At 33.7% G+C, this 14329-nt stretch overlaps 1 protein-coding gene across 6 annotated transcripts in view; it reads right to left on the bottom strand.

The window, feature by feature from the left end:
- The window catches only part of PPP3CC (protein phosphatase 3 catalytic subunit gamma), a 77919-nt gene that overhangs the window by 32163 nt on the left and 31427 nt on the right, over window positions 1–14329 (bottom strand). For all 6 annotated transcript variants that reach the window (XM_036888852.2, XM_036888850.2, XM_036888857.2 and 3 more), the window contains 3 exons: window positions 11554–11751; window positions 11098–11222; window positions 3023–3134 (listed from right to left, as the gene is read on the bottom strand). In XM_036888852.2, the coding sequence (XP_036744747.1) occupies window positions 3023–3134; window positions 11098–11222; window positions 11554–11751 (435 nt within the window). The remainder of the gene's footprint in view (window positions 1–3022; window positions 3135–11097; window positions 11223–11553; window positions 11752–14329) is intronic.

A 14329-nucleotide genomic window follows, 5' to 3' on the forward strand; every position in this document is an offset into this window, starting at 1 on the left:
AACACTATAGAAATACAAACAATTATAAGAGATTATGAAAAATTGTATGCCAACAAACTGGACAACATAGAAGAAATGGATAAATTCCTAGAAACATGGAATCTCCCAAAATAGAAAATCTGAACAGATTGATTAGTAATAACAAAACTGAAGCAGTAATCAAAAACTCCTAATAAAACTCCCAAATGAAATAGCTTCACAGGAAAATTCTACCGAACATTTAAAGAAGAGTTAATACCTATCCTTTTCAAATTATTCCAAAAAATTGAAGAGGAAGGAAATCTTTCAAATTCACTCTGTGAGGCCACCATCACCCTGATACCAAAAGCAAACAAGGACACTACAAAAAAAAAAAAATTGCAGAAAAATATCCATGATGAGTATAATGCAAAAATCCTCAACAAAATATTAGCAAAGTGAATTCAAAAATACATTAAAATGTTCATTCACCATGACCAAGAGGGATTTATTCCAGGGATGCAAGGATGGTTCAATATCTGCAAATCAATCAACATAATATGCCACATTAACAAAAGGAAGGATAAAAACCATATGATCATCTCAACAGATGCTAAGGAAGCATTTGACAAAATTCAGCATTCATTCATGATAAAAACTCTCAACAAAGTGGGTACAGAAGGAACACACCTCAACATCATAATAAAGGTCATATATAACAAACCTATGGTTAACATCATACTCACAGCAAAAAGCTGAAATCTTTTTCCCTAATATCAGGACAAGACAAGGATGCCCCCTCTCACCACTTTTATTCAACATAGTACTGGAAGTCCTAGCCATAGCAATCAGACAAGAAAAATAAATAAAAGGCATCCAAGTTGGTAAGGAAGAAGTAAAATTGTCACTAGTGGTAGATGACACACTACTATGTATAGAAAAACCTTAAAGACTCCACTAAAAAACTATTAGAATTAATGAATGAATTCAGTAAAGCCACAGGATACAAAATCAATATACAGAAATATGCTGTGTTTCTAAATACAAATAATAATAGGAAGATAAATTAAAAGATCAATTACATTTATAATTGGATCGAAAAGAATAATATGCCTAGGAATAAATTTAATTAAGGAGGTGAAAAACCTATGCTCTACAAACTGTATGACAATGATGAAAGAAACTGTATAAGATACAAATAAATTGAAAGTTATTCCATGCTCATGGATAAGAACAATATTGTTAAAATGGCTAAACTACCCAAAGCAATCTACAGATTAAGTGCAATCCCTATCAAGACACCAAGGGCATTTTTCACAGAACTAGAGAAAATAATTCTAAAATTTGTATGGAACCACACAAAAAAAACCCCAAATAGTCCAAGTAATTTTGAGAAAAAAGAACAAAGCTGGGGGTATCATGCTTCCTGATTCCAAACTACTATAAAGCTACAGTAATCAAAAGAGCATGATACTGGAAGAACATACACACAGACCAATGGAACAGAACAGAGAGCCCAGAGATAAACCCATACCTATGTGATCAATTTATTTATTTTTTCAATAAATTTTTTATTAAGGTATGATTGATATACACTCTTATAAAGGTTTCACATGAAAAAACAATGTGGTTATTACATTTACCCATATTATCAAATCCCTACCCATACCCCAATGCAGTCACTGTCCATCAGTGCAGCAAGATGCCACAGACTGTGATCAATTAATATATGACAAGGGAAGCAAGAAAGTACAATGGAGAAAAGACAATCCCTTCAATAAATGTTATTGAGAAAACTGGACAGCCACACACAAAAGAATGAAACTGGATCATTGTCTTATACCCCAAAAATAAACTTAAAATGGATTAAAGACCTAAACAGAAGACCCCAAACCATAAAAATCCTAGAAGAGAACATAAGCAGTAATTTTTTTTTAAATTTTCTTATGTCCCCCCCTTTTTTTAAATTGATATACAAGGCAGTAAACTCTTGAACACTGGCATTAGTAAATTTTTTCATGATACGTATCCCTAGGTAAAGGAAACAGAAAATAATAAGCAATAAACACGTAGGACTACATCAAACTAAAAAGCTTTGCACAACAAAGGAAACAGTCAACAAAAGGCAATCTACTTAATGGGAGAAGATATTTGCAAATGATATATCTGATAAGGGGTTAATATTCAACGTATATAAAGATCTCATATAATATTCAAGACCAAAATAAAACAAATAATCCAATTAAAAAATAGCCACAGGTCCTGAAGGCATTTTTTCAAAAAAGACATACAGATGGCCAATAGACACATGAAAAGATGCTCCACTTCATTAATCATCATGGAAATGCAAATCAAAACCACAATGAAACTTATTACCTTGCAGCAGTCAAAATGGCTAGTATCAACAAGATAAGAAATAACAAGTGTTGGTGAGGATATGGAGGAAAGGGAACCCTCAAATACTGCTAGTGGAACTGCAAATTGGCACAGCTACTAAGGAAAGCAGTATAGAGGTTTTTCAAAACGGTAATATCATCAGTCCCAGCAATTCCACTTCAGTGGATTTATCTGAAGAAAATCACTAAATTTAGAAAACGCAACCCAGGAAAGAAAATCTCTGAGGAGATGACATGAATGAAATAAAGATGTAGGTCTTATAAGTAGATCAGTATCTGGGGAAACAAGAAACATTAAGTGGAAATACCCTGGGGCAAGTCCTCCCAAACAAGCCCTGTGTTTAACTATCCAAAGAAGAACAGAAGTCTATGTCCCAAATAGTTAGGCAATAGTTATTATTTTTAAGTGGTGTGATTGTGGATAATTTTTATCTTCTTTGGACTTTTCCATATATCGTAAATGTATTATTTTATAAACAAAAGATGTAAACCCAAAAGTCATTTTCAAAATAAATGCCTTGAAAGGTAGAATCTTGGGTCTTACCAGAAAAGAAAAACAGAACAGGAAAGCTTTGAGTTCTTTCATTTCTTTTTTCTTTATGTTTGATTCACTTTGAACTGGCTAAAAGGTAGCCAAAGATGTTCTAGAGAAGTGTGATTATACTTACATTCCTGTTTGAAGGTGAAATACTCTGTAAGATGCCTGCATTCATGATTTCCTCGAAGCAGAAACAATGTTTTAGGATGATTAATCTTTAAACTCCACAAAAACAGCACACACTACAAGACAAATCAAGGATAACATTTCATTTGTGACCATGATAATATGCATAAAGACAATCTATATAATTTCAAATGCCTTGTAATGGCATATCTCATTGCTATAGTCCCAAGACGAAACATGAAACTTTCCATCTTTTGAATGTGATACGCTATTGCCCTAGAATTTGACAAAGCACAGGAAGTAGCCTTCACAGAAGTCTCTCCTTAATTTCTGTTCCCATATTCTATCCAAATATCTAGAACTCTGTGACAAAGCCAACCCCCCCCCTGCCATATATATATATGTACCTCAATCCTAAAAGCTGTATTTTATTTAATGGGGAAACACTAGAGACATTTCCACTAAAATCAGGAACAAAGCACAGATAACTATCTCCTCTAACTATTCAAGATTGTATTAGAGGTAACTGCCCAATTGAATTAGACAAAAGAAAACAATTAGAGGCTTAAGAATGGGTAAAGAAAAAATAAAACTATCTCTATTGTAGATGATATAACATAATAACATACCTGAAAATCTCATTATCATTGATAAATGAATTCAAGTAATAAAAGAATCCAGTAACATAGCAGGATATAGAATTAACATACAAAATCAATAGCTGTCATATACACAATAAATAGGACACATGGTAGAGAAAACTCCATTTACAACAGCAGCAAAAATGATTAAACATGTAAGAATAAATTTAACAAAAAAGGTGCAGAACTTGTAGCAGGAAAAATGTAAAACACTCCTGAAAGACACAAAAGTAGACATGAACAAATGGAAAGTTATGAACCTGTTCTTGGATAGGATGATTCAGTATTAAAAGATTACAGTTTTTCCTAATGTATAAAATCATTGCAATTCCAATAAAAATACTAACAAACTATTTTATGGAGACAGACAAGTTGATACTAAACTTTACGTGGAAAAATAAACATGCAAGAAGAGTTAGGAAACAGCCAGAACACTGAAAAAGAGAAATTATAAGTAGTTGGGATTAGCCCTCCTGGATGTTAAAACATATCATTAAAACAGTAGTACTGGCACATGTAAGTTTAAGTATACCAGTGGAATAAAATCCAGAAATTAATCCAAGTACATATAAAAATTTGGTATATGATAAAGGTGGCACCCTAAGTCACTGCAGTAATAATGATGGACTTCTCAGTAAATGTCTCTGGGACAACTGGTGCCATTTCAAAAAAAAAATAGATCCATATCTCATTTAAATACATAACAAATGACAAATTGATAAGGGATCTAAATATATTGAAATGAAACCATACAAGGTTAGAAGAAAACATGTGGGTGAGGTCTTCTTCAGCTCACTTCCATGATACAGTGTTTAGTGAAAAAAATCAAAGTATCTATAGTATACTATTGTTTTTGTAATAAAGAAGGGGATATAAGAAATACATGTGTACTTGCTCATTTGTGCATAGGAAATACAGGACAGATAAATCAGAAACTGAAGAGATCTGTTACCTACACAGGGGCACAGAGGAAAGGGACGGCAAGAAGTGGGACTAGGAACTGGTTAGGAGGAATAAGGAAGGAGTGACACTTCTCAGAGCTTACCTTTTGGGATAGCTTTGACCTCTAGAGCCATAGTAATGTTTTACATGTGCCCCCCACCCCAAATAAGCAATTAAATCAACTAGCATGTAACTTTATACCTATCATTTTGGTAAATATTAGAAAAAAATGGGATAAAACCAAATTTTGGAGAAAGGGAAGTGAGGACATATGAACTCTTAGGTGCTACTAGCAGGACCATGGACTGGACTGGTATGGCTATTCTGCAGTGATCTGCAGTTCTCAGTTCAGGTATGAAGGTACGTGCCATTTCCTCTAGCAATCCCACTCTTGTACATAAGCCACAAAGGAACAAACATGGAACAATAAGTGGACTTATATCAGGGTGCTCATCAGTGTAGTGTTCATCGTAGAAAGAAATTGGAGAAAGAAATCTCACCTAGGTGTCCACCACTAATAGAGAACTAAAACGTCATGGACATATACTATTGTTACTATACAGCAAGCAGAAGACCATGAACTAGAGACATACAGCAACCTACAGACACCTTAAGAATAAGTGAAAACCAAATCAACAGATAATAGAATACAGCAGTGGTTCTCAATGCGCTCACATTCATCCCAAAATGTGGTACATCAGCATCACACGGGGACTTCTTAGAAATACAGATTTCAGGCTATACCCTAGACCTAATGAATCAGAAATTCTGCGGTGGGACCAGGAAACTGTGAACAACCCTTCCAGATAATTATGATGCATGCTGAAGTCTGAGAACCACTGAATAGCACCATAACATTTGAATAAAGTTAAAATACTTTATCCACAAAAATCTGATATTAAAAAATTAACATGATGTATGATATGTATTCTCAGGTATATACCATATACAATAGAAACATGTATTATGGGGGAAAGGGAGTTATGGAAAACAGAGGTCACAGAAAAGTAAAAACACAGGGACTTTGTAAAGACTGGTAATAAATATGCCATGACCTGAAAAGCTTGATTAATTCAACTGAGATTTTTCCCACCTCCCCAAAAGGATAGACCTCAAAATTCTGAGTCCAAATGCCTCAGAGGAGGGAGGGAGGGAGGGAGGAAGGAAAGGACGGAAGGAAGGGTGGATCTCCAAAGGCTCCCTATTACTCAGAATAAAACCCAAACTCCTTCCTGTCGTTTACAAGGCCTGTCACCCTCTCACCCTGCCTGTCTCTCGGATGCACGGCCTGCATCCTCCCCGTCGTCACTGTTCTGTGCAGCCACACTGGTCTTGCTACTGTGAGCAGACTGCCTCAGGCTCGCTCCTGCCTCAGAGCTTGTGCCCTTGATGTGCCCTCTGCCTAGAATGTCTTCATCCCCCCACCTCTGCGTCCACGCACAGCTCACTCCCTCAGACCACTCAAGTCTCCCACCAAATACCTCTCAAATAGGCCCTCCCTGATCTCCACCTACACTAGCTACTCCTGTCCCCTTTTAGCCCTAGCAGAAAACACAGTGAGGGTCTGGCTTTGCTTATTCATCTCCGTACACCCAGAATTTAACAATGCTTCTCAACACAAGTTCTACTGACAATTTGAAAAGCATAACTGTTGTTGATACACTAGACCTGGAGTCTTCTGCATATTACAGGGTGTTTGTATCCCCAGACTCTGCTCATTAAATAAATGCCAATAGAACTTCACAATTATTGTGACAAACTATTCATATGTCATTGTACATAATTATGAGTACATCTGCAATATAATTTCTCAAAAATGGAATTGTTGGATTGAAATATATGTATATTTTATTTGAGATATGCACTGCAAAATAAACATTTTATAAAAAATAAATATATAGACACATACAAATATACTTGAACATGATATATCTTTTGATTTATTTGGGTCTTTATTTCTGACTCCTAAAAAGAACTCACCTCTTTGAAATAATAAGACATATAAAAGCAAAATCCATAACCATACAACAATGTAATTTGGTTGATACACTTCTCAGCCCCTAATCTCAAGTTTTATTTCCTTATATTACAATCAGGATACAACTGTATGATTATCTTGTACAATTCAACTAGAAGGTCATGATTACCAGAAGATCTATTCACTCAATTGCTTCTTTATTTCTATATGAACAGAATTTTTATTCCATCTCACAGATCATTTCTACATGTCAACAATTTTCCATTAATTCATCATCTCATAACATTTACATCACCTGGCATCTGATAACATTTTCTTCTTAGTGGCTCCTGTGCATTTAGTACAATATATCCCACACTGAAAATGTTCCCTTTAACACCTTTTCTTACTGCAAAAATCAATTACATAAAACTAAAATTTAGCATCCCTGGCTACTGAGTATTTTATAGTAGGTATATATGAAGAAGGAACATCAAAAGGCTCATAAAAAAGTGGAATTTTACTATTCTACTTTATCAGGAATATTTGAATCAATCCCTGGTGGACTAATCAAAGCCCACATTGCTTCAGGAAAGAACAGTCCTTCAGTGGGCATTATAAAAATCACCATGCCTTGATTATCTCATATAGGCTCAAGGAAACAGAAATTTTTCAGTGTAGAAGGAGAAAGTTAGGTGAAATAAGGTTCTATGAAACCAATTTGGCAATACTTATCAAAATTCTTAAAAATGTTCACTCTTTCATCCAGTGTATTTCACTTTTAAGAATCTGATCTAAGAAAGTAACAGAAATTCTATCAAAGATATATTCAAAAAGATGTTAACTGCAGCAGTATGCAGAACAGAAATAACTGGAAAACAACCTTATACCACTTACAGTACAAGTGATACAATATCCAATTAACTACAGCTGACGCCATAAAGACATTTAAGGATCTCAAAACAAGTCTGGAGGTAAGATGTCCAGGTTTAGTGTATCAGCTCAGCATCCTCACTAGGAAATCATGCCCTGTCTACCTCTTTGATCTGTGATTCACAGCAGGTCTGACTTTTATCCTCTGTTATAGCACCTTCTCATGGTCACAAAATGGCTGCTACATACCCACATTTGAAATGACATAGTGGAATAGGGGTTCAAAAGCTTTTACCTTGCAACAGTCTTTTTCATCTGGAAAGAGAATGTTTCAAAAAACACACAAAAAAACATAAATACAACAAAAAGAAAAATCACCCAGCAGAGTTCCCTTTATGTATTACTGGAAAAAAGAGGATCCCAAATTTACCCGTACATCAATCACTAGTGACAGGGAATGGATTGCCATGACTCTAGTTCAGACCAACCAGAATTTATTCCCTAGCCCTGGAATAAGGGCCTTGCCTCCCTGAAATCAAAGATTCTCCCTGAACCCCAATCCCATTCATGTGAACAAAATGCAGCTTTTGATAATAAGGAAGAAGAGAAAATATAGGCAATAAATAGTACCTGCTACAAACCTAATTATTCAACAATAGAAGAATGGTGAAATAAATTATAGTATTTATACCATTAACCACACTTTTAGAGAAATTTTAATGATAGAGAAAAATGCTTTCAATACAATGATGAGGGGAAGAAAGACTACAAAAAAGAATGCAAAAAATGACCTCAATTGTCTTTAAAAATATACACACAAATATAAAAGAAGAAAAAAGACTGCAAGGAAATATGTTAACAGTGATTATCTCTGATTTATAAATGTCTTTGTTTTCTTAGATAAGCTTTCATTTCCCAATTTTTCTGTAAAACAATGAAGTATTTATAACAAAAAAATTGTAATGGGGCCTCCATTACTTTATTTTCATCCATTTGACAAAAACGTCATATGCACACTTATTAAGGACATAGATAAAAAATTATTGTTCAAGTATATACTTACATAATATTGTAGTCTACAGAAGCCTATAATCTTAGTGGTTTATAAGTGACTTCCAAATAATACTAGATATACTCTCCACAGTTGAGTTTTAAAGCTGGTATAAACCAGCATTGTCACTTTAAAGTTTAGGTTCATTTATATCTTAAGCTATTACAAAAAAACCTGTTAAGTCAGCTAACATCAAATAATAGAATAAAGTCAAATAAAAACTATGATTATTAACATTAATTCATTCAGGAAGTATTAACTGAGTGCCTACTACATGTCGGGAACTGTGCTAGGTTCTAATATGAAGAATACATTGTTAATTAAATTAGCATTTTCATATTATGCTGAAAGATCTATTCTCAGTGTATCGTTTCTATTAGACTGTCAACTCCTGTAGAGAGCATGAATCTTATTCATTCTTTTATCCTCAGAGCCTGCCAACACTGGCACTCAGGAAACATTTGCTGATGAGTTAGGGAATAAATATATAATACAAAATATTCTGAATATAGTAAGTGTATACAAAGATCACTGTAGATTTGTATGTGTATGTGTGTGCTTTATTGAATATATTGATGCATTGAAATTATATTAAAGATGTGAGTTAACAATCAGAAGATGATTTGGTACAATATTTTTTTTAAAGTTTCTTAAATAAAATGACTAATTAAAAAAAATTCAGTTAAATTCTGTATTCTTCTCTTTACTCTCTAAAACCTCCTCATGCTAGCAAACACGCAAAGAAGTAAATACTCAATGTGTCCTTCAAACATCCAGATTTTTGAATTACCATCTACTGAAATATGATGTGAATAGAAATAAGGAAGCTTTTCTTTTCTTGTTTAAGCCATGTTTGTATCCTTTTAAAATTTATTTAGTATAGTTGACATGCAATATTATGTTAGTTTCAAGTGTACAAAATAGTGATTCTGTATATATATTACAGAATGCTCACCACAGTAGTTCTAGTTGCCATCTCTTTCACCATACAAAGGCATTACAATATTATTAACTGTATTCCCTATGCTCTACTTTACATTGCCATAACTTGTTTATTTTGTAACTGGAAGTTTGTACCTCTTACTCCCCTTCACTATTTCACCCAATCTCAAGTCCCCTGCTCCTCTGGCAACCACAAATTTGTTCTCTGTATTTATGAGTCTGTTTCTGTTTTGTTTTGTTAGTTCATTTGTTTTGTTTGTTAGATTCCACAAGTAAGTGAAATCATAGGTATTCGTCTTTCTCTGACTTTTTTCACTTAGCATAATACCCTCTAGGTCCATTCATGTTGTTGTGAATGGTAGGATTTCTTTCCTTGTTATGACTGAATAATATTTCATTGTGTCACATCTTATTTATCCATTCGTCTATCGAAGGACCCTTAGGTTGCTTGGAATAGGGAAGATTTTCAATGAAATAGTCTGCAAGTATTATCTCCACACATCCCAGGTACCTATTTAGAGAACTTGGGAATTTACTGAGCAGCAGAGGAAAAAAATGCTTATTTTCTTGGCTTCTATCATTAATTTTTGTCCTCATAGATGACACTAAATGAATTTGAGGCACTGGTAGATGATAATGAATTTTTCTGATTCATAAATTTAGATCGCCTAAGAGTAATATCTATGCCTCTTAACAGTTATTTTTCTGGCAGCTTTAGAAAACTGTTGCTTCTTTGGCTGGGCACCAGCTGAGATAGATGACTTATATTTGGGGTGCTGACTTAATATCATGATGCTGCATGAACAATAAACCTTCAACCACCAGAAACATACTTATTACAGTGAGATTCTCACACTATGAGGGAGAGGCAGAACTAAAGATGTAAAAACAGCAAGCAGACTCAATTTCTCATCTCATGCTTATTCTGGGCACATTATAAATTCAGTTACCTGAATATTTCAAAAGTTCTTTCTCTTTTATTTGTCAAGCATCTACAGCTGAATCAATGGACATTAAATATTAATGTGCTGTGGTTCTACTGTACTCAAGTCTATGCATTAGGTTCTATAATATTTTTACCTTTTGTACCTAAAAGCTTATACTTTAATTCTAACCCTTTTTCTCTCATCAATTTTCAAAATATATAAAAGTGAATTGCGAGTTTTCATTTCATTAACTGCAATCATTTTTTCCTTCAATGAACACTTATTAAGTGCTGATTATATGCAATGGTTTCAGAAATTATTCCTATAATAAACTAAGTGCCTGCTTATTTAGCACTGGCAGTTAATCCAAGAGTTAATTGTAGCCCAGCAGCTTACTGTTGTATAATCAAGATTAGCTAATCCAAACCCTGTTTAGGGTGAATAGCAATTTATGTACTTTATACTACAGCTTGTACATTATTATCAAAAAGGAAAGGTTCATAAACATTTAACTTATTTGCAAAGTTGGATTAACATAGCCTTCTAAATATCAAACTTTCTACTAGCTAAAAATAGGAACAGTTTTTTTTTACCAATTAAAACATTTCTCTATCACTTTAATTATTGGAAGTAGCAAAATTTATAAATTCTGCTGGCACTCTCATTTTAATTTCTATTGAAGAATGGAAAACAAAAACATTTTTTTAAGACAATATGATAGTTCCAACATATCCATTTACTCATTACCTCTATACTGAAATAGCCTCTGTCCACATAGTCACCCAGAAAAAGGTAACGTGTATTATTAGGTGATCCTCCAACTTCAAACAACTTCATCAGGTCAAAGAACTGTCCATGAATGTCACCACACACTAGGAAAAAGGACACAAGGCAAGGAAAAATTACGTCCTAAAAAGGAAAGGGAGTTACAGCAACAGGATCACAGCTTAACTTCTAAGTGAAATCACATGGGCTTTTGCTTCGACTGCTCTTTAACTATAGTCAGTCTATCAATTCTGAATAGCCCTCCTGAAAGTATCAGACATTTCACATTGTATTTCTTCAATGAGCAGCAAATATACTAACAATCCTAAGACTGTCTCATTACTCCTAGAAAAATTATCACACATTTTAGTTGGTTATCCAAAATCATTTTACAAATTAGCTCAAATCTAAATGCCACCAAGCAAATACTTCTAATACCCGTGATCGGAGCGTCTACTTCTACCATAGTCTTCTCTTGTCTCAGGATGGCAGCCCCATCGTTGATTATCTTTAAGGCTACTTCCTCTTCCAGTCGCCCTTCCCTCACCAAATGGTTTTTCAAAACATCAATTTTAGGTTTTCCATTTTCAAACACTTCCTTCAAAGTAAGCCGTTGTGTTGGAGGAAAGGGGACAGCTAGAAAGAAAACAGTAATTTAAGATACTTAAATGTATAGAGAACAACCACGGACACATTTCTTTTATGTAACAAATTAAAACTAATACATCACTATGATTTCACATCCACAGCACCAGAGCTACATGGGAAAAAATTCACGATACTGTCTCTTATAGGTGATTAATTCTACTTTTTAAAAAGGCCACAGTTAAAGTAAATTGTTTAAGATACATGTGTATGTGTGTGTATAAACTATTATGTTTTACATATAAACACAAAAGACTTGAAATGATTCAGTAAATAAGGAAAAGACAAGGGAGTAGATGATCTAAGTTTTATATGGAAAAGTTAAAAGTGAAGCTGTGATTAAAGGAAATGAAGGAAAAGAAATAACAACATTAAAAGGGCATTTATTGCTAGCAGTAGATTCATAGAAACGGAGAAGGGACTAATGGTTACCAAAAGGGAGGCATTGGGGAGGGAGGGGAAAGGGGATTAAGGGGCACAATAATTCACAGTCACAGTATAGGCTGGTCACAGGGACAGTAGTACAGCATGGAGAATACAGTTAATGATTCCGTAACATCTTACTACGTTGATGGACAGTGACTGCACTGGAGGGGCTGAGGACTTGATAATATGGGTAAATGTTGAACCACTGCGTTGTATATTTGAAACTACCATAAAATTATATATCAATGATACCTTAATTAAAAAGAAAAAAGAGAAGAGGCAGACAGGCGCCCGAGCTGTTAAGTCTAGCTCTGTCCCTGGGATGAAAACTCCTTTAGGCTCCAAGGAGCACAGGGGTCCTCTGTCAGGATCTTTTATTTTCAACAATAAAAACTGAAAATTTTAAGAAAAAGGCACTTGCTAAAAGAATATTGAGCACGTCACATAATCCCTAAGAGATCTAGAAAACTGGTTTGGAAGATTGCAACCAATGATAATTCCAAACTTAATAAAGAAGAGGGAGATAAGGAAACATGGTTTCCCCAATCAGCAACAATACATTTTTCAGTCTTTGGCATTACTCCATAATTAAAGACCATAGATTAATGCATATAAGCAGTAAAAATTACCTACTCATTCACTATTCAACATGCATTTAATAGATATTGAACCATAGGTCAGGCATTGATTTAGGAATTGGGAAGAGCTAAAAAAAAAATCAAAGTTCTTGCCTACATGGAGTTTATATTTTATTGCATTTTATCAGTTAAATCCTGTTTACGCTGCTTTTAACAACTTTATTTCATTTTATCAATTGATAAATATATTATTGAATGAACTTTATCAATTAAAATTTCAACTAAATTCACCTCAAAAAAGTGGGGGGGGCATTTATTGCTTCCAAAGAACTGACCTAATGAAGCCATATGTTTTAGAAACTCCTTACAGGGTAATCTTAGATGACTCTTTATTATTAAGAGGTAGTTTCTTAAAATATTACTTATAACAAGAACACCACTAATAGGTTGAAGCTCTTCCTGAAAATAAATTGTTATAGTAACAGAGAACTTGAAAAGAACAGATATGAGAGGTCTAGTTGTGTTTTCTAATCTGGAAATACAACTAACTTTAGTTTACAATGGATATAAAGTTTATATAATATCATGCTTAATTAGCAACTATGATAGAAAAAAATTTTTGACATAATAAAATTGGTTATCATCTCCTCATTTACCTACTGCATAATGTAGTCTTAGATTCCCTGTGATCTAACAGGTGCAAGTCTATAAATTCAAAAGGGGCTCTTTTTAATTCAGGATTTTTTTCTGGTGGTTCCACTTCTAGCTTCATGCAAGTGTTAATAAGAAATAATTTGAAGTCTGCAGACACTTAAAAAAATTTTAGACTCCATCTAATCATACCATTTTGTATTATTTACAAGTAAAGTCCTGTGGTAAGTTTCATTATGCTCTTAGCTATATCTTAACTCATTTTGACTATTCAAAGCTCATTGAAAAAATGATAGTAGCTATGCAACCAGCAAATATTACCTTGAGATAGGGAACCATTTATATCCCAGTTAACTCAGGACAGTCCTAGATTTCAACTGCTCTCCTAGCATAAATGCTAACAGCATCCCCTTTCACTCTCAAAAGTATCCCAATTTGAAGGATAAATTATTCTTCATCTGTGTTTTTCAGATAAAATATCAACATACTATTTTAGTAGGATAACCTACTTCTAAAATGTAACAAACTTAAAATATTACGAAGAATCTTTTATTTATTCATCTGGTGAGACTCTAAGACAGTGACAAGTTAGTCCTAAACAAATTCACTTAAATTTTTTATAATTACATTTTAAAATGTGATGTTACTACAGTTGTGCTTAACTACAATAAAAAATAATTCTTTATAGTTTAGAGATACGTACTGAGATAATTTTCAGATGAAATTATACACTATTTGGATTTGATTCAAAATACTGGGGGGACAGGGAATAAGCAGGTATAGATTTAAAGAGATTGGTAATGAGTTAAGAACTGTCGAAGACGGTTGATGTTGACTTGGAAGTTCATAACACTGTTCTTTATACTTTTGTAATACATTTGAAATCCTCAAAATAAAAAGAAGTGGAAAGAATT

Source organism: Manis pentadactyla, chromosome 1 (genome assembly GCF_030020395.1).
Source record: "Manis pentadactyla isolate mManPen7 chromosome 1, mManPen7.hap1, whole genome shotgun sequence".
NCBI lineage: Eukaryota > Metazoa > Chordata > Mammalia > Pholidota > Manidae > Manis > Manis pentadactyla.